The 20,725-nt window shown below is 41.4% G+C and overlaps 1 protein-coding gene across 21 annotated transcripts in view; it reads right to left on the reverse strand.

Moving 5' to 3' along the window:
• Positions 1–14,640: 14,640 nt before the first annotated feature.
• MITF (melanocyte inducing transcription factor) overlaps positions 14,641–20,725 on the reverse strand; it is a 218,393-nt gene continuing 212,308 nt past the window's right edge. For all 21 annotated transcript variants that reach the window (XM_084765739.1, XM_084765752.1, XM_084765748.1 and 18 more), the window contains one exon: positions 14,641–18,182. In XM_084765739.1, coding sequence (XP_084621865.1) covers positions 17,781–18,182 — 402 coding nt within the window. In that variant the 3' untranslated portion in view covers positions 14,641–17,780. The remainder of the gene's footprint in view (positions 18,183–20,725) is intronic.

A 20,725-nucleotide genomic window follows, 5' to 3' on the forward strand; every position in this document is an offset into this window, starting at 1 on the left:
GACATATACCAGAGAAGCACTTCTCTGCTGAGCTATGTCCCCAGGTATTTTTTTTTTTTTAACATTTTCTTTTGAAACAGGTTCTAGGTGAATTTCCCAGGCTGGCCTTGAACTCATTTTTTATTTCTGCTTGACCTTCATTCAACTTGGCATTCTCTTGCTGCATTCTCTTGAGAAGTAGAAGCAACAAACAGCCTTGCATCACCAGCCATGGCTCCAACCATTTTTTTCCATCCTTCTCTTTTTGTGTGCAGATATATGTTAGGGTGTGGTATGTGCATATACCATGTGTGTTTTCCTGTCCATGAGGAAGCCAGAAGTTGATGACAGTTGACTGCCTCAGTTGATCTTATTTCCTGAGACAGAGATCGACACTTTTGGCTAGATGTAATGGTCAGTGAGCCATTACACATGCCTCGCTCTGCCTACCCCACACTGGAACTACAGAAGCCTGTGGCCTAACTTTCATGTGAGAACTGGGGATGTGGGTTCAGGTCTTCATGCTTTCATAGCAAGTACTTTACCTACTGAACTATCTACTCATCCCTAAATACTTTTTTCTTTTCTTTTATCTTCCTCTTCCTCCTCCTCTCCCTCCTTCTCTTCTTCCTCCTCCTCCTCCTCCTCCTCCTCCTCCTCCTTCTTCTTCTTCTTCTTCTTCTTCTTTATGGTGTGTGTGTAAGGGCGGGGTTATTTGGCTTAAACTTCCACATTGTTGTTCATCATTGGAAAAAGCCAGGACAGGAACTCAAGCAGGGCAAGAGCTGATGCAGAGATCATGGAGGAGAGCTGCTTACTGGCTTGCTCCTCATGGCTTGTTCAGCCTGCTTTCTTTTATAACTCATAACCACCAGCTCAAGGGTAGCCCCACCCACAATAGGCTTGGCTGTCTGACATTAATCAATAATTAAGAAAATAACCTACAGACTTGTGTACAGCCTGATATTTTTCCCCCCACTTTACATCCAGCTTATAGCCCCTTTCCTCATCTCTTACTGGCCCCACTCTCTCTTGCTCTGCTCTCTATCCCCCTCCCCTACTTCTCAGAAAAGGGGAGCCTCCCCTACCAACCTACCCTAGAACATCAAGTAGCATCAGCACTGAGGGCATCCTCTTACACTGAGGCCTGGCAAGGCAGAACACCAATCCACCCACACATACTTCAACCCAAAATTTACTCTGCCTACAAGATGTGTGCGGATAAAGATAGATCAGAGATTGAGGGAATGTCCAACCACTGCCTGGCCTAACCTGAGACCCACCCCATGGGAGAGAGCCATCCTCTGACACTATTAATGTTACTCTGCTATGTTTCCAGATGGGGCCTAGCGTAGCTATCCTCAGAGAGGCTCCACCAGCAATTGATTGAAACAGATGCTGAGACTCACAGCCAAACATTAGGCAGAGTGTGAGGAGCCTTGTAAATACTTGTTTTCAGTGCAGCTTCTTCCTTGCCTGTATCCTGTAAGGTCCCATATCAAGCCTAAAGTCTAGAGGAATTCTTCTCTCAACTTTAAAATGCCTCCCTTATAGCCTAGAACAACTTAAATATTGTTTCTCTGTACTTTCCTGGCTCATTTTAAAAATTAAGATTCAACTTGTAAAACATAAAATTCACGATCTGAAATGTACATTTCAGCAGATGTTATAGATCCACAATGTCCTATAATCAAAGCAATCTAATTCCAAAACATTCTTATCATACAGCCTCAATTATGCAAATACTCTCCCAGCTTTTCTTCCTACTTTCTTGTCTCAAACTCATATCTTATACACTCTGAAATGTGATTCACTGTATCCTAATCACGTTGATTATGTCTATAAACATGAATCTTCAGCAATCTGTCCTATGGACATGTCTAGATAACCTGGAGATACACGTATGTTGCCCTGTTCTGGCCCCCTGATGACATTAGCACCTTTGCCCCTCTTTGGAAAGAGTCCTTCTCCCATGAGTACATTCTGCAAATACAAATCAAGCAATCCAGAGTTCACACCTCCAGATACCTCCCCTACCACACGCTCATGCTTCTGGTGACTTTCCACTGCCCCAAGCATCTCAAGGCCAGGCACTGGTCAATGAGGGCTGTGCTGAAGGGACTCCTCAAACTAGGCAGGCCTAGAGATGATTAGCTTGTCTCTCCTATTCGTCCCAGGAAGAGTCCACAGTAAGGGGTTCCTAGCTCTCATTCCGCTTCATGAGCGACACTGGTGGTTCCCCAGATGGTTCCTATAGAAGTGAGTGTACGTCCATGGGCCTATAACAAGCTATGCTTTCAAGAACAATTCTCCTCTCATGTTTGACAGTGTTTCGGGTTTTCGAATAGACGATACTTTAAAGCATCCGAGGCTTAGGTTGCAGCTCAGGGGTAGAGCAGTTATTGAACATATGCAAGGTCTTGGGTTCAATCCCTAGTACTCTACACACACACACACACACACACACACACACACACACACACTCATATGCATAGACACATACACATACACATACATACAAGCTGGGTGTGGTGATACAGGCTTGTCACCCCAGTACTAGAAGGGGAATCCTGAGTTCAAGTCCGGCATGGCTTACATAGTCAGTTATGGATGAGCCTGAGTTACATAATGAGATCCTGTGCAAACAAACAAACAAACAAACAAATAATGACCTAGTGAGATATAAAACACTGTGATATGTAACACACTGATTCAACTAACACAAAATCAGGAAGTTTTATCTTGAAATATAAAGGCAGCCTAGGCTCTGCAGGGGAATTCCTGACCCTTAGGGATGTAAATTAGATTGTCTGGTCCATTTTTTTAAGCCATAAAGTACTGAACATTCCTTAACATTTTTAACACACACCTCGTTTTTATTTAACAGTCTTATTCCCTACTGCTGGTGGGAACAGAGTGCCCCGACTCACACTCCTTTGTCAAGCTCTGTCTCATTATTCAACAGCTAAAGCACAGATGCTTTCTTTGGTCTTTGGAGGGGTTTGGAGATTGAATTCATGGCCTCATGGCCTCATTCATGATAGAAACTTTGCTTCCCAGCCCTCTTGCAACTTTTTTATTTTGAGCTGAGGTCTCAGAAAATTGTCCAGGGTGTCTTGAACACGTTGTTTTCTTGACTATTGGGGATCATAGGCCTACCTCATCAATTCTGGCATTTGTTTGTTTGTTTGTTTGAGACAGGGTTTCTCTGTGTAGTCCAGGTTGTCCTAGACTCGCTTTGTAGACCAGGCTGGCCTCAATACTTCAGCTTTTATAGAACTATATACATTCTATTGTAAAGCACTGTAACTGTTATTTCTAATCACCCTATGAATGCTGGGATTCTGTTAAGAATATACCAGGCATCCAATTCATATTACACAGCATTTATCATGGACAGAGATATTGATTGAGAACTGATTATGTGTAAAGTTCTTGATTAAATCAGGGACAAGAAGATGAAGGGAAAATGAGTGGGTAGCATTGGGATGTCCTGGGTGAGCACTGGGAAGTAACTGTACCCTCCTGTAGTCATAGCTTCCTATAGGAATGTATTGTTTAAGAGGTGTGAATTACTGAAGTGTGGTGCTCATTGAAGCTGGAGGAGAGAGGAAAGCATCCTACCTGTAATCTGACACTAGGCTTAATGTCACACCTCAGTGGCATCTCATTCCATAGGAAAGTTTATGCACAAACAGGCAGGACCTACCAATGGCTGCTGTTTGTCCTGAGGAGACAGAAGCTACAAAACGGGTTTCATTTTCAGAAGTTTCCCTGTTCTATAAGCTTGTGGCTACCAAGAACTGACTGTCTGTCTGTCTGTCTGTCAGCCTCTCTCCATGATGTCTCTTCCTGTCCCTTCTCCTCCTCCCCTCTCTTTCTTCCCTCCTTGTGTCAGTTGTCAGAAGCAGATCCTCTGTGTGCCAAGCAAGCATCCTACCACCAAATCAGCACAAGTACTGACTCAAAGGAAGATGGTCTATTAAGTACCAATAGAGACACCAGGGGCGTGGCTCTAGGAGGGAATGAGTAGGGATGAGAGTCTTGCCACACTGAGATAATCTTACATTGGAAAGGCCTCAGAAAGACCTGGAGGAATTGGGCATAGGGGGAGCGCTGCACAGATGCCCTGGAGCAGCACCACATTCAGGGGACCCTTCTTACTCATTGTTCTTCTACACAGACTGCCAACTTGTGGGTGGCAGAAAGGCCCTGATTTCAGCCAGAGGTCATATACTGCAGACCCCCAAAATGTAAAGGGGAAAAGCCAGCACAGTCCTCATATACCACAGCAAGTCTCAGCCTGACAGTAGCATGTACACCGATTTCAATCCTTCATGTGTAATTTCTGCTTTGTACAATGTATAGACATATAATGCTCTATTGTCAACAGTTCCCCATCTCAACCTAGGTATGATTAAAGAAAACCTTCAGCATCCAACAAATGAAATAAATATTAAATACTATCATCAGTCTCTTATAATAATCCAAATAAACAGATAGCATCTGCCTGCCTGCTTCACCCATCGCAGGAAGCTACGTGCCTCATGGTTTCTGCTCTTCGCTATTACAAAGGAACAGCTACATCTCACAAGCTTTGTTTAGGAAACATATCCAGCCCATAGACAGCTTTTAAATTCTAATTCAACTATTCTTATCTGAGCTACAAAGCAAAATTTAATTTATTTTTTGCTCAAGCAGAAAAAAAACCTCATTAATTTAGATTACTGACTCATAGGGGTAGTAGAAAATAGAGCAAATTATGAATTAATATCGTTGACAAAAAGGATAAAGAGGTAAAGCCAGAAAAGAGAAAGGACGAGGAAGAGAAAAGCTTTATTTTTATGTGTAAAGAGAATAGTTTGTTTGTATAACGTGGTTAAACAGTCATAAAAAAATATCTCACGTCTACATTTTATTCAGAACCATTTCTGTCTTGGTCACTTACATAGCAGTCTAAAGGTGACCGGTATGACACTTTGACAATATTCAACTGAGGACATTTTTTTTCTCCATCCAAAGAGGCTATTGTTGCTTTCAACCCACTAGGAGGGACTGCTCAGATGCCACTGTGTAGAATTTAATGGGAAGGTCATACAAGTTGCAAAAAGGTGGGGAACATGGCATCCAGCACTGTTGCTATGTGCTCAGCTCAAGTCCAGGACAGGTCTACACTAAATGGGACACGAGTAATATATTGAAGGACCATTGTTAACCTACTCTACAGTCCAAAGCTCCTACAGTTATGGTCCATATGCCAAATCCAGCTCATTATCTGTTCTTGGAACAGCCAGTGAATAAGAGAGACCATTTGAAACCTATTGGCCCTCTGGATTCCCTATAATACAAAATACTATGTCTTCAAAACAGAAATCCATTTTTTTCAATTGTAGATATGTGTTCCCCAAAGTATATCCCACTATTAGTAATAAATAATACTGTGCGCTGATTTTCACCAATAAAACAATCTATAGAAACCTGTTTGTTCTATTCTTAAGTACCAAGATGTATCCTTGAATTTAGCCTCTGCACTTCCAAAGCCTTCACAAAAAAACAGTCAGATAACTACAGTCATATTGGAAATGGACCAACCTAATGAATGATATAAAGTACCTGTTACATGTGAAAATGCCCCCTGGAGGCACAAGGATTAATGATGTGATGACTAGACTGTGCAGCTCTAACTCCGGTTCCATAGTAAACAATTAGGAGGTGGTGCCTGGCTTCAGGAAGCAGGGCCACCGCTGAGGAATATCTCTTGTCCTTGCTTCTACTTTGCTGTTTGTCCCTCTGCCTCCCAGCTGCCCTGAGGTGAAAAGCTCTGCTCCTACACCATCTCTGCCATGATAATCTGTCTTCCCCTTGACACAAAGCAAGGAGCTAGCCAACCGCACATGGAAAACTTCTGAAATTGGGAACCTAAATGTACCTTTCCTCTTTTGTTTCTTTGTTGGTTAGTTTGGTTTTTTTGGGTATTTTGCCAAAGCAGTGGAAAAGAACGGACAGTAAATAAGAAGAATGGCCCATAAGTCAATCAGTAACTGGGATCCCATCACCTTAATGAGGTTTGGTCTGCATTGACATTTATTGATTAACTGGTTAATTGGGCTATTGATTGACATATGTATGCATGCATCATGCACGCTGGAGTCAATTCTTTCCTTTTATGATCTGAGTTCCAGGTACGAAATTCAAGTTATTAGCCCTGGCTGCAAGCACTTTTAACTTGGGGGGAGGAGCGCATCCCAGCAGCCCTGTGTTTCTAACATGCAAACTTCTTTAACCAGGTTACACATCTAGTAGCTTCTGTTAGTCAAAGTCTACCAGATGAGCAGGAAACTAGAGGAGAAGAGAATTTCTATCTAGCTGGAGCCTGAGCCATAACACTTATACAGTGCACCAGAAAGAGAATACTAGGACAATTTCATGTAATACATGGCCTTGTCCAAGACACAGTCCTAATAACTGGTAATGACCTAATTGATCTCATGCATAACAGCATGGGTAGCAGTAAGTTTGAAAGGATCCAAAGGAGAGAAAGATTGCTGCTGTCCAGGACCTCTGAACATAGGACACTAAGACCTAGATGAAATCTCTGGGGCCCCAAAGGCATCCCTGTACCACAGCTCTGTGTAATAACAACCTTAAACATGGTACTGAACCATCAACTACAGGTAAGAGTAAATGTATTGAATTCTGCTCTCGGAGGCAGAGAGAAAGAAACCTAAGAAAGACACAGCAGGGGCTCGGAGGCTGCTCCAATGGATGGGTACTTGCTGCACACATGTGAAGACTGGAGGTCAGTCTTAGTACCCACAGAAAAGGTGGGCAGGTGTGGCCATCTGCTTGGGGTCCGTGCACTCAGGAGGCAGAAACAGGGAATCCTCTGGCAAACTAGACTAACTGCAGTCAGGGAGCTCTGGGCTCAGTGAGAGACCACGCTTCAGTGTAACAAGTGGAAAGCCATTAAGAAAGACACGCAAAGTCAACCTCAGATCCTCACACATGTACCTGCACACATGCTCACCCACATGCAAATATACATAATCACATGCATACATAACACACACACAAACACACAGAGGGGGAGAGAGAGAGAGAGAGAGAGAGAGACAGAGACAGAGACAGAGACAGAGACAGACAGAGACACAAAGACAGGGAGAGACAGAGAGACAGAGAGAACCACCAAAAACACTGAAAACAAATTTGTGTCCAGTTGAAGATAAACTCAGCAGTCTCTAAGTTAATTTGTATGGAACATTCACTCTCCCCAGAACTCATGTAAATGAGATGTGATGACAGACTGCATGTAAACATCTATCTGCAAAACCCTAGCAAACAGATCCTCTTAACCTCATACTTTCATCTATTTTTAAAAAATAAGACTATGCTCTTATTGACAATATTGTGGGAAAACTTGTCAGCCCTTGTCCCCTGATCATGCCTATGAATATTTTATACCCAGATGACAAGAAGCCATTTGAACTTGGCTTACAGGGGGAAAAAAAAAAAAAGAAAGAAAGAAAACAAAGAAAGAAAAAACATCGATGGGAAAAACAGTGGCATGTGAAGAAAATACAAATGTGGAGCTTCGTCCAGGCAGTGGTAAGGCCCGCTTCTCTGAGTACGTAACACAGTGTCTGAAGGGTCAAGCTCAAGAGGAGACTTCTTTTCTTTCTCCTCGTGTTCAAGGCTTTTGTATCAAATACCGAGAGAGAGAGAGAGAGAGAGAGAGAGAGAGAGAGAGAGAGAGAGAGAGACAGAGAGAGACAGAGAGAGACAGAGAGAGACAGAGACACAGAGACAGACAGAGACACAGAGAGACAGAGATAGAGACAGAGACACAGAGACAGAGACAGAGACAGAGACACAGAGACAGAGACACACAGAAAGACAGAGACACAGAGAGAACAGGAGCCTCTTCCACTGACGACTCACAGCCTCTGAGGTTTCACTCTGATGACAAGCACTGTGGGGAGGCAGTGCAGGAGCAGTGTGCCTTCCAGACATACAGCAGCAAACAGAGGACGCTGATGAAAGGAAGAGGCTGTGACAAGATCCAGCTCTGAAGGATTTGGCCCCATTGACTTTCTTCCTCCAACCAGGCCCAGCTTTCCACAGCTCCATCGACTCCCAAAAGTCTATCCAGATTTTGGATGAAATCATTCATTAAATCAGACTGCTCACGGTCTAATAGTCTCTGGGGACACCATCACAGACACCCAGAGATATGCTTTACTGCTCTCCTAGGCATTTCTCAATCAAACCGACAAGCAGGATTAACTGTCAAACCCTCTTGGGGGCCAGGATCCAACCCAGTTCAATGCACACATACAAACGGCCTTTCTGTTTCCTATCCCCTGGCAACAATGAGTGGCCCAGGCTGAAGCACACTTGTCAGTTTGTACCAGGGACACCAAGAGGCAAGAAAAATTCCCAACTCCCACTGAGAACTGCAAAGGTGTCTTTGGGGCCACTGGATAGGAAGTCACTTCATAGGACTCTCCCTAAGAAAACAGCTGTTAGGGCAGAACAGGACTGAGTGGAGGGGGCGACTAGGAATCTCAACCAGCTTCCCCATGCTGAAATTCAGCTTACGTCTAAGGAACTCACTCCTAGGGCTGCTGTCAGACAAATCATCTTTCCCCATAGAAGGCAAATGGAGTTTGGTTTCTACTACATGCAACTGAGTTCATTCTGAGGAGCCAGGGAGCTGGAAATGACCTAGGGGAGAAAGAGGCCCCGTGTATTCAGAGGCACATGATTGGGGAGTCCTCTAAATGTCTCACTGCTGAGCTCTTTATAGGTTCTCTATAGAGGGTTCTCTCTCTCTCTCTCTCTCTCTCTCTCTCTCTCTCTCTCTCTCTCTGTGATAGAGAATTGTTTATTAAGAACTAGCTGTAATTGAGGAAGGGAGGGATATAGTCAGGGAGAGGATGTAATACAGTCCACATTTCTATCGTCCTGTAGTTGAGGGCAGACAAGGAGAAAACTCCTAAAAAGCAACATCTGAGAGGGGCATTGCATTGGTCAAGGTTGAATCTGTCCAATTCTCTTGAAATGGATAGTAATGGGCATCTGCTGTGATAGGTACCCAGAATCCCTTCTAGAAGCATTATGGTGCTCTCTGTCTGAGATAACAATCCCTTATCATTTAAGATACATTTAGATACTATTGAATGAATCTAGTAGGGTGGACTCAGGTCTAGACAGTTAGTGTGGTCATCTTTGGGCAATGAAGACATGCCCCAAAACATGTGATTATAACTAACATCAAGACTTTATTAATGTAGACTTTGGCATATGAACTGAGGAAAGGACACTAGCTCTACTTTCTGCTTTGACACTGCCAAAGAGGGCTTCACAGAAATGAGCTATCTGCAGAGTAAAGCCAGTTAGAGACCGGCAGATTAGATGCCTTCCTCGAGCCCTTGCATGCAGCCAGCTGTGACGTTGCATTCATCATTTGTACTTGTTAGTTTTTTGTTCATTTGTTTTGTCAAGTTGACACATGCTTGGCATGATCCGGGAAGACGACTATCAAAGGAGAAAATGCCTCAATGTGATTGGCCTGTAGACAAGTCTGTGGGGATATTTTCTTGATTAATGACTGATGTGGGTGGGAGAGTCCAGTGCACTGCGGGTGGTGCCACCCCTGCCTGGGCTGGGCAGGTATTCTTGAATAGGATAAGAAAGAAGGTTGAGGAAGCCATGGGGAACAAGCTAATCAGCAGATTCCCTCTAGTATTGCTGTCTCAGTCCCTTGAGCTCCTGCCGTGAGTTCCCTCTGTGATGGAGTGTGACTTGTGAAATAAAATAAACCCTTTCCTCCTCCTGTTACTTTCAGTCATGTTCTTTATCAGAGCAATAGAAAAGTGAACGAAGACACCATTTGGCTTCATAGTAAAAATCCTTTCTTTTACTTGAGGAAAGTTCTTCCATCGACTCTTAACTTCCTAGCAAAGAGTGGGGGCCCAGAAAAAAGTTTTTAAACACTGAATGAAAGGAAGATCTGAACATCCTTATAAGGACTGGAAAAGCTAACTGAGCACATTTCCCTTGGCTTTGTCTAGTTTTGTTTTTCTTTTTCTTTTTATAAACTCTCACTATGTACTCCTGGCTGGTCAGAAACTTGCTGTGTAGGCCAGGGTGGGCTCAAACTCATGGAGGACTGCCTGCTTCTGCCTCTAGAAAGCTGGGATTATTAAGGGAATCCACCAGCAACGCCAAATGCCTTGGGTTTTTAATCATATAGCTGTACAATACAGTACAGCTATATGATTAATAATATAGCTTTGTGAATTGACTACATTCAATAAACAAGGGAACGTCAGAGGTATAATCTAGTCTATATGATTGGACTATTGGAAGTTTTTTAAAAAGGTACAGTTGAAAAAAATTAAATTCTTTGTAATGTCTTCTACCAACTAGCAACTAAAGGAACAAACCAATTATCCTAAAACCAACATCTCTACCATATGTCTTTACTATCTTTTGTTCATGTTTAAAGTGCTAAGAGAAACATACTAGAAATAATTGTTTGTTGTTTTCATTCCTAGAGAAGGAGGTGCCTTGGACTTGTACTCAAGCTGAATTGCTATTTTTGTAGAAAATGAAAACATTATTTTTTTTTTATCTATTCTTTTTAAGTGGCAAAAGAAGTTTAACTAGAATCATGTTATTTCATTAGAGGAAGGTCAAGGTGAATTTGTTTTTGTTTTTGTTTTTAAGAAGTAATCAGTTTCTAATGACAGTGGTGTCTACTGATAGGAGCACAATCAAATATAAGCACACTTTTATTAAGCAATTGGAAGAAATCGTCTTCATCACCACCATATGATTTCTATCCAATTTATGCAACCCATCATCCTATTCTTTGGAGTTACTAGCAGGTATCTCACTCTGCCTCTTTCTGTCTGTCTGTCTCTCTGACTGTCTCCGGCTTCCTCTCTCCACTGGCCAACTAGGAGACATGGAATACTATTCCGGGTCTCGCCAGCTCTCAAAGCACGCTAACATATTTTAGAATGTGAGAAGTCTTGCAGCTAGAGATAATCTGCTCAAATTTGCTTAGCCCAGCATTTCCCAAAGTTAACTTTGTCAAGATTAACTATACCGCTTCACACCCCTGCCTGCAACCCCACCTCCAGACCCCCCATCCCTCAAAGCAACTTTGGGAACAGCTTGCAGAACTAGCTCCATAAAGCAAAGTTTGGGAACTCTACTTGAGTGGTTTCTATCTCCACAGATTTTGCTGTCTGAATAATATATAAGGAATTTTGAGTGACAATTGCACCCATTTGAATATATCTTCAACCGACTCCAAAATTAGAAGTTTAAAATGCAAATTTTCAGAAAGCAAACTGTCTTTCCCATTTAGACATGTTGCTGAAATGCATTTGATTTTGTATAGGCTTTTATCACTTGCTACCATATCTGCTATAGGTTATAGGATCAAAAGACTGATAAATACTGAACACAAATAAGATTAGTTATGCTTCAGTCTTACGCTCAGAGAGATCACTGACAATCTTAATATGATAGCTGCATATTTCATTTTGTTTAGCTATTTGTATATTGGCATATGCCTCTTGGGACAATTGAGATAATGGAGGCCTCTTCATTTGTCCTCTGTATAAGATGTGTACTGTACACCAGTGCTAGTGTGGGGGAAAGACATGAAGCTCTTTCTATTGAGCCTCAGATATGGCTGGGGAGACTATTCAAACATAATAGAAGCCAACTTCACATCACTTTCCTTAAATGAGCTTCTCTGCTTAGCTACTTGGCTATGCATTAAATCTTGGCATACACAGAACAATAAAAACACGGCAGTTTTAAAGGTATATCTCTGTTGGGTGGATTATGAAGATTAGCTTCTTAGCTGATGTTTAAAGAAGTCATTGAATCTAAGCAGTCAAAAAATAAAACCCTGAAAGCCATTTTAATATCAACAGGAAATGGAGCAGACAGGATGTAGTCAAGATACCACTTTCGGCTACATAACATCAGCCCACATCACAGGGGATTACCACACTTAATTCTCTAAGGAATGTGATGGAGTCCAGCTTTGAGCAAAGCTTATCACCAGAAAATGATATAATTTTTCTCCTGGCAAAGGTGTACCTACAGAATACACTGGTTTGATGCAATTTCAAATTTAGGTCATCGATACTGAGGCTATTTTTAAATGGCATGAGTTGGGTTTTTTTTTCCCTCTTTTATTAAATAGATTCTTTTTTCACATAAAAATATATTCTGGTTATAGTTTTCCCTCCTTCTACTCCTCCCAGTTCACCCCTCTAACCTCCCCCCAAGCCAGAGCCACTTCCTTTCTGTCTCTCATTAGAAAAGAACAGGCTTCTAAAAGACAATACAATATAACAAAATAAAGCATAATAAAACCAAAACTATCACGTTGACGTTAGAGAAGACTAACAGAAGGAAAAGAGCCCAAGAGAAGGCACAAGAATTAGAGACCCATTCATTCATACACTCAGAAGTTCCATAAAAACACTCCATTAGAAGCCCCATAAAAGCACTACACTGGAAGGCCCCCCCCCCAAAAAAAAGCCAAAACCAAAACCAAAACCCCACAGAGGAGCTGGTGCAGACCTGTGCAGGCCCTGTGCTAGCTACCTCAGTCTCTGTGAGTTTCTGTGAGCTTTGCTCATGTTGATTTAGACGGTCTTGGCTTTCTTATTCATTCTCTAAAATATTTTGACAATAGCTCCTAGAACGAGCAGGACCTCCCTCCTCCCAGCAGCCTGTGTCCGTCTCCTGGTGCCCTCTCTAGTCACACAATTCTCATCATCAAGATGAGGTTTCCCAAGTGTGGCAATACCTCTCAGCTTCATACCAACTTTTCACCCACGTCACCATGCACTGTTTCTCCAGTCCCTGCTTACACACAGGGTGATTTTAGATAGCCTGGTACATTTTCCATGTTCATAAAGAAAGTGATAAAAGGATAATAGAAACACATCTGCTATTTACTGAATAGTCCCCTGTGCTGTCAAGCAAAAATTCAAATATACTTGATTGGTCTTCACAAGACCACCATGTGCTGGCTCTCACTATCTCCAGTGAACAGAATGGAGACACTGGAAACATTAATACTTGCTCAAAATCATGTATTTAGAAAAGGCCAACCCCCCCCCAAAAAAAACAATGACAAAAAGTTGAACGGGGAGCCCCACTGTGTCATTTTGTGGACATAGAAATGCAGACTAGCTTTGAACTTGAAAGACCACTTGGCTTGGCTTCCTGCATGGCTGAAAACCAAGCATGTACTTTAGTGTGCAGATGAACAGTTTTTTAACTGAATTACCCAAGCAAAGGTTTAAGAAAGCTGTCTGTAGATATAAAATAAAATCAGCTAATGGCTGGGAATATAGCTCGGTTGGTAGAGCACTTACCTAGTATGTGAGAAGCCCAAGATGAAATCCCCAACACCACATCACATAGCAGAAGGTCACAGAGCAATGGCTACATAGCAAGGGTGAGGCCAGCCTGGACTTCACATTCCATCTCCAAAATTAAGGTAAAATAAAATGATAAAATTAAATAAAAGAATTCAAGTAGTATGTGAATGTCTGAAGAACTGGCAATGGTGCTGGAAAGTGTGTGTGTGTGTGTGTGTGTGTGTGTGTGTGTGTGTGTGTGTGTGTGTGTGTGGTGTGTGTGTGTATGTGAGGGTGCAACTTTAAAGTAAGACTTCATGTGTTCCCAAGTTGACAGTCAATAGACTGACAAGAGACAGAAACTGAGGTCAAGTACAGCTGTCACCCCTCCAGAGATGAAAAGCCTTGACTTTCAACTTACCTGCTTTTCATTTTGCTCAGAAAATTGTCTTGATCAGGTGGGATCTTCCTATTTTTGCACATATATTTTCTAGACATCACACAGTCATATTTTTATGGAAATATAAATAATTCAAATAATTCTGAAAAAGAAAGGCCTCAATTACTGTATATTACAATTTGAAAAAATTAAGCTTGAGAAAGAGCTGACAGTCAGATCATAAGCATTACAGCAAGTTTCTGGTGTCTTTTCTAGTTCTACAGAGGTTTAAGAAGATTTTTTATTTTTTTTTTTGGTAAGGGCAGAAGTTTAAGGTCTGGCTGGGGAATAAAGACCTGTTCTGTCTGACACTTCCCAATTCAAATCTAACATTTATCAAATGATTCATAAGTACTGTATTTTTTAAAAAGGAGCTGGTGGGCTGGGTATATTAAGCATTCATTATTATAAATTTGTATTTTAAAAACCCAGGATCTTTTCAGTAAATATGCAAAGGTTTCTCTGACAATTTCTCTCCTTTTTAATAAAGCCACTTCTCACTGAAATATTTTACATAAACCCCTTATATCTAAAGTGGATTCCTGGCATCTGGGAGTTCAAAGTCTCCCCAAATTCAGAATGAGGGAAATGCCACATAATTGCAGCTCATTTGAGAGTAAGTCATAAAGTAATCAAAAATGTTTCGAACCAAAAAAGTACTATCTTAGAGTGACATTTAAACTAAACAAAGTGCTGCTAGCAATTACACTTTTCTAGCAATTTCTTATTCATGAGATGGGAGGAAAATGTGTGCTGCCATTGCTTTGAGAAGGTATACACCATGAAAATGGACATTAACCAGACACAACTGGCCGACATGATGTGAAAAACCAAATGCTTTAATGAGGCTATGAAGAACAACAGTTCAATTATTTCAATGGATACATTAATATCAATCATAATATACAGTGCTGTGGACCATACAGGAAGTATTGCTGCACCCAACAGCAGGGGCTGCTATTGACATTACAGTAGCAAGTGTCCGCAAGAGACAGTCATTTGCTGTCTTTGTCAAGAAGTCGGGTTTTTTTTTTATATACTATTATCAACATCAACTTCTCCCCAGTGCATTTCTCAAAAGTATTAATAAGTGCATTCCTTTGTGCTTTGTTTATACCTTTTAATGTCCTATGTATTTTGTTTGTTCTTATTGCTTTACTGTTTACAAACAACCAGACTGACTGTGTCATGCTCTGGGTATGACCAGATTGGTTGTGTAGTTTTTGGCAAAGTCAGAAGGTTTGGTATTTCCATTACCTTACCCAGAGGCAGGTGGATAATTTTGGTATTCTGAGCACTCCAAACGGAGGTCCAGCCCTGAGTCACAATTCTGCTCCCAGGGGTGAGAGAGTGACTTGGATCAGTCTCTCCTTAAAAACAGTGAGCAAAAACAGTCTCTCGGCTTAACCAGTCTCTGAAAAAGTCCATTCTGGCTGGCACAAAAGAAATAAATAAAGCCACCCCCATGTTGCCACTTCTGAATGGCTCGCCTGCCTCTCCCAGCAGCTGTGTCTTATGAGGAAGGCGCTGGGGAAGCCAGTGATGGCAAGCCCAGGGGCTACAAGTCAGGGGAGTGGTGCAATATGCCATACTTTTCTCTCAACAAAGCTTTCTAGAAAGTTGCTCCTCCTCGGCCATAGTCACTCAGCCATGGGTTAGTCAACCTTGTGAAACCTTGATCCATTACTTAAAAAAGAAAAGAAAAATGTCAGAATCAGCTCAGAAAAACTAGCATCATAGCATTGCGATCTTCAACTTTGGCATCCAGCCCTCTCCCCCCACATAAGTACGGAGAGAAAAACAGACAATGCTATGATTGTATCGGTGAACACTATGGTACGATTATCTGTTCATGCACATTTGCATTTCTATTCTAGGAAAAGAGTCACACACTTAAGGGAGTTGAAAGAATGGGAACTTATTTTCCCTACCCCCTTAAGTAATAAAGCTACAAGACTGGATAGCATCATCAGTGTTTCCAAGGATTTTCATTACCCAACATGCATGGAAACTGCATACTTGACGAGTCTCACCAAGGCCATCCACTCATACATCTGAAAATCACTCCTCTTGGGTCTCTCCATCACCCATCACCAGTTCACATTCGACGTTTAAACACTTTTTAAAAACAACAACAACAACAACAACAATAACAAAACCTCCTGAAAAAGGTTTCCTGATGAACGAATTTGGCACTGTCAGTAAAATATATTTCATATTAAAAATATCTGAAGGGAAATTGGAAGCTCTTAGAATGTCTACAGAGGCACCATGCTACATCGTCTTTCACCCCAGACACCATCTTGAAACTTTCTTTTACTTTATAGTTCAGTCAGTGCTGGTCCAAAAAGAGACTGCTGAGATTTTTTTTAAGGCACTTCATTCTGAAAGGATATGCTTTATGCCACTCACTATTCAATCATAGGCTGCTGCTGAGAAGTTCCATTCAACAGCCTGGCTTGTAACACTATATATCATCTGTATAAAACAGCTAGACTTGATACATGTAATGCTACAGCTATGGCGTAGGGCTATGCAAGTATGTGATGCATAGAAACTAACTTTACAACGTTGCCACTTTGTTAAAATGTTATCAAGTAATTTGGCCAATACAATATTTCTCCCTTTAAAAAGAATCCAGCCAGTTTGTTGAAATAAATCCCAATTTAAATGACCATCATGGGTATCGTAAATGCTATGGTTATCAATCTTCAAGAATATAGTTATTTTTATACTCTAGAAATGCATATGTAAGTTTTTTTTTCCTAGAAAGCCTGGTTTGTAACCTATTAATACTATACCTTAAATGTGTTGAAAAACAGTTTCAAGTGATACTGGAATATACAAAATATTTGCAAAGCTCTCTTTGAACACAAGACCTTGCATAAAAGTAGTCTTTCATGGGTGTACAAAGAATGCGGAGAACCACCAGTGAGTTGTAAAAATATCGGCTACTCACCATTTTAAGATGCATATTCTTACAAATTAATACAAACATTGAAAAAAATGATGATAATAAAGAATATATACAGTCAAAATGGCTAAACATAATTTAAAAATAAAAATAGTAAATCCAATTAGAAATGTGCCCAGTTTGGTTATCTTTATCAAAAGCAAAAATGAAAAAGAAAAAAAAAAAAGTGAAACAAACTTCTGGTGCTCCTCAATACTTTACTCAGAGAGGACATTCATTTCCATAAAAAAAAAAATCTTACAAAAAAATTGAACTACACTTATTGTGAGGAAAACTGTAACTGCACCCAATATAAGCCAGCAGGTCAGTCCCTATGTTTCATTCGTTGGTCTAATAATTCCTTCAGTTTGGGTTAGCATAAGTTACATTTTCTAACCAGACAATCCTCATGAAAATGACTATTATATTTGTCTTTATGTACTATAACCTTCTTTTAAGTAGTTTTCAGGACAAAGACTAAGTGACGTGAGGAGGGCACTGTGTCTTTAAGGCGGTACCAGGGAATGGACACATTTATCAAGTGGAAAAGGCCTTGGGTGTCTTTTCCACTTTTTTTCTTATTCATCATCTTCTTTGCTTTCTTCTTTTGGTTGCTTTACATTCATGTAACTAAACTTTACATGTTAATTTCCAAGGAGGTCACAGACAGACAGAGCTCTCACCAAGTTTTCCCCTGAATGAAAATGGACAGACACTTCTCTGAAGCAAAAAAATCCCCTTGCTCGGAAAACTCACGCTTCGAGAAATCAGTTCACAGATACTGCACGCTGATGGTACAATACTTAGGAGGCCTTTGTAGTTGTAAAATAGAATATACAAGTCTGGCTCACAAATTTCTAAAAATAAAATATATCCTGGGCTACTGATAAAGCACGAAAAATTCATATTAAAGGAAAATTATCAAGAAAACCTCTTCAGAGAAATTACGGAGTCTATTGAAGAAGAGAGAAAGCAGTTCGGGCAGAGGCAAAGCGAGGCAGGCTCGCTAACACGCATGCTCTGTTTCTTCTGCGCTCATACTGCTCCTCCGGCTGCTTGTCTTTGAAGCTCCTGGGGACACTGACGATAGCAGCGGGTCGGTGACGCCAACAGGTGAGAGGGCATCGTCCATCAGGATGTCTTCCAAGTTGGAGCCCATCTTTCTAGGGATGCTGTAGGCCGGGTTGCTCTCTGGCATGGTGCCAAGGTTGTTGGTGAAGGTGATGGTACCGTCCGTGAGATCCAGAGTCGTTGTACACGTCAGGTCTGCCTGGTGCTGCACTAGTTCCTGGCTGCAGTTCTCAAGAACTGGTTCTTGCTTAATGATCCGATTCACCAGATCAGGCGAGCAGAGACCCGTGGATGGGATAAGGGAAAGTCCATGCGCTCTAGCCTGCATCTCGAGCTCCTACGGTAAAGTCAAAGTTAGACAATTAAGTAGGCCCGTGTGTGCGCACAGCTAGCTGCCTTTCACCGCGGAGAACTATGCAGGCGAGTGTTAGGCGCAGCAACCCAGACCCACAGGATGTATGTCACCGTGAGGCTCTCTACCTCAGGCTTTGGAGGCTAAGGAGAAGCTGATTCTAACAAGTGGGTCACTGTAGTGATGATTAGAGGAACTACGTACTACATGGTCGGGTGACATGTGGCGCTGTATAGGTCTTGCATTCTACCGTAATGTGAACCAGAGATTGCTTAATAATTGAAGTCTAGTCTCTGTTTTTAACAGGCCGAGAGACACCTATAAATTGTCAAAGTAAATTTAAAAAATAAATTCTACATTTCCCAAAGTATGAGACAGGTGGCATTAGTAGTATAGGAAATACATTTTAGGTGGTATATATGTTATTATGAATTACAAATGAAAATACTCTCTTACAGATATTAATGATTAAGACAAGGATAAGTACCCAAGTCAGACTGTCTATCATCAAAACAAAACAAAACAAACAAACAAAAAACAAAACCAAGACAAAAACTGCCTAGAGCAAATGCTGGCAAAGGTGTGGGGAGACAGAAATCCTTACACACCGATGTGAGCTGACGTAGCTACTATAGCAGTCAACGTGGTAGTTCTTCAAAGAACTAAAGACAGAACTACCCCATGGCTCTCCCATTATACACTTGGGTACTTTCCAGAAGGACTGTAAGTCAGCACAACACAGAGATGCTCACACATCCTTGCCTATTCACAACGGCCAAGATGCAGCCAACCTAGGTGTTCATTAACAGATGGGCTGATAGAGAAAAATGTGATACACGGGAGAGCTTTATTCAGCTCAGAAGAAACACTGAAATCATTTGCAGGAAACTGAACGCAACTGAAGATCACCGAGTGTATAAAAGAAGCTGAACGCTGGCAAGCACTGTGTTTTCTCTCATATGTGGAATTTAGATTTTTAAAAGTTTATATGTACGTGTAAGCCATGAAAACAGAAGGGGCATTACAGCAAAGGCTAAAGAGGGCCTGTAGAAGGAAACTGGGTGGGGCAAGAGAAGGTAATGGGAGACAGTAGATATGTGAGCAAAGTCTATGGTACATATGTATGGAAATGCCAAAAGGAAACCCATCTTTTGTACAAGGTATGTATGCTAATAAAAATATAAAATGAAAACTAATACTGAGAAATATAATACTGAGTAACTATATATATATACATATATACATGTACATATATACATACACACACACACAAAAATAAACTGCTTAGGAGATAATTAAGATTTTAAGGGAAATGATGATGCTCTCTTAACAACTATCAAATCCCAGAGTCCCCTGATTCAGCATGAGAAGTGTGCTACACACTTTTATTGTCCAGCTTCAGCATAAGTGAGCTACACACATTTTCATCCCCATTTTCAGAGAGACTGTGCTACATAGTTTTCAGACCCCAGTTTCAGGGCAAGTGTGCTACACACATTTCAGTCCCCGGTTTCCACATGAATGTGCTACACAGTTTTCTGTCCCCACTTTCAGGGTGACTTTGTACATACACTTTTTTTGTTGTTGTCCCCTCATAGCATTGCATAATGGGTTTCTGGAGAGGCTGTCGTGACAAGGACCTTATGAGCACTGACATGGAATAAGAGGCAAGAGTGGTTTACCTAATCTAACCTGAAGCTTTCCATTAATTGTACAGTGTCCAGGAGCACTGTACATTAGTCACTACCTTAGTAACGGTTGGGAATCCTAAACAATCAACCAAAATGCTTGTTTTTCAGTTATATGTATTTCCTTCAAACCCTCAGAAAGCTGTTAAGACATAAATACTCAATACCTTGTTTCAGTGTGACCAAAACGTAGGTATTTCTTCTGGGTTCTGAATGAAATGAAGAAGTTACTAAGACACCAATGGCACCATGAAGTAAAGTTTAGGGCGTGAAAGGAAACGTTCTCCAGGTTCCACCAAGCAAGCAGAGCTTCGAGAAATCTAATCACTTCTCCCTGACAAAGTAAGGTCTTTCTTCTTCTTCTATTTTTTTTAACGTGCCAAGTGCTCATGAATACTTTCTTAGCATGCGTGCTTTCCTATTACCGGCTGAGGTGGCCTCCTAAATCCATACATTGAAGTCCCAGCTCCAGTACCTTAAAGCGTGAGTAGACCGGCATAAAGGACGGTTGGCGAGGCTATGAAGGTAAGGAAGCCACGCCCACTCACAGGCCTGAGACTGACGGCCTCCAAACCAGCGAGAAAGCCAATTCCTGCTATTTAACCTCTGCTGCTCAGTGGCCTTTTGTCACAGCGACACCAGCTGACTGACACACTTTTCAATGCCGTGACTTCTCAGACTTCATTTCAAGATGCCTCGGAACCGTGTTTTCCCCTCTTAGCTTTTGATCAGTGCTCCATGCCCCTAAAATGAGCAACAGGGATCCCTATGGGTACCTAATTCTCCTTCCACATGTCAGTGCTCTCCTATGTTGTAATAAAATGACATATTAAAATAAAA

This window comes from Acomys minous, assembly GCF_964271855.1.
Source record: "Acomys minous genome assembly, chromosome: 17".
Taxonomy (NCBI): Eukaryota; Metazoa; Chordata; class Mammalia; order Rodentia; family Muridae; genus Acomys; species Acomys minous.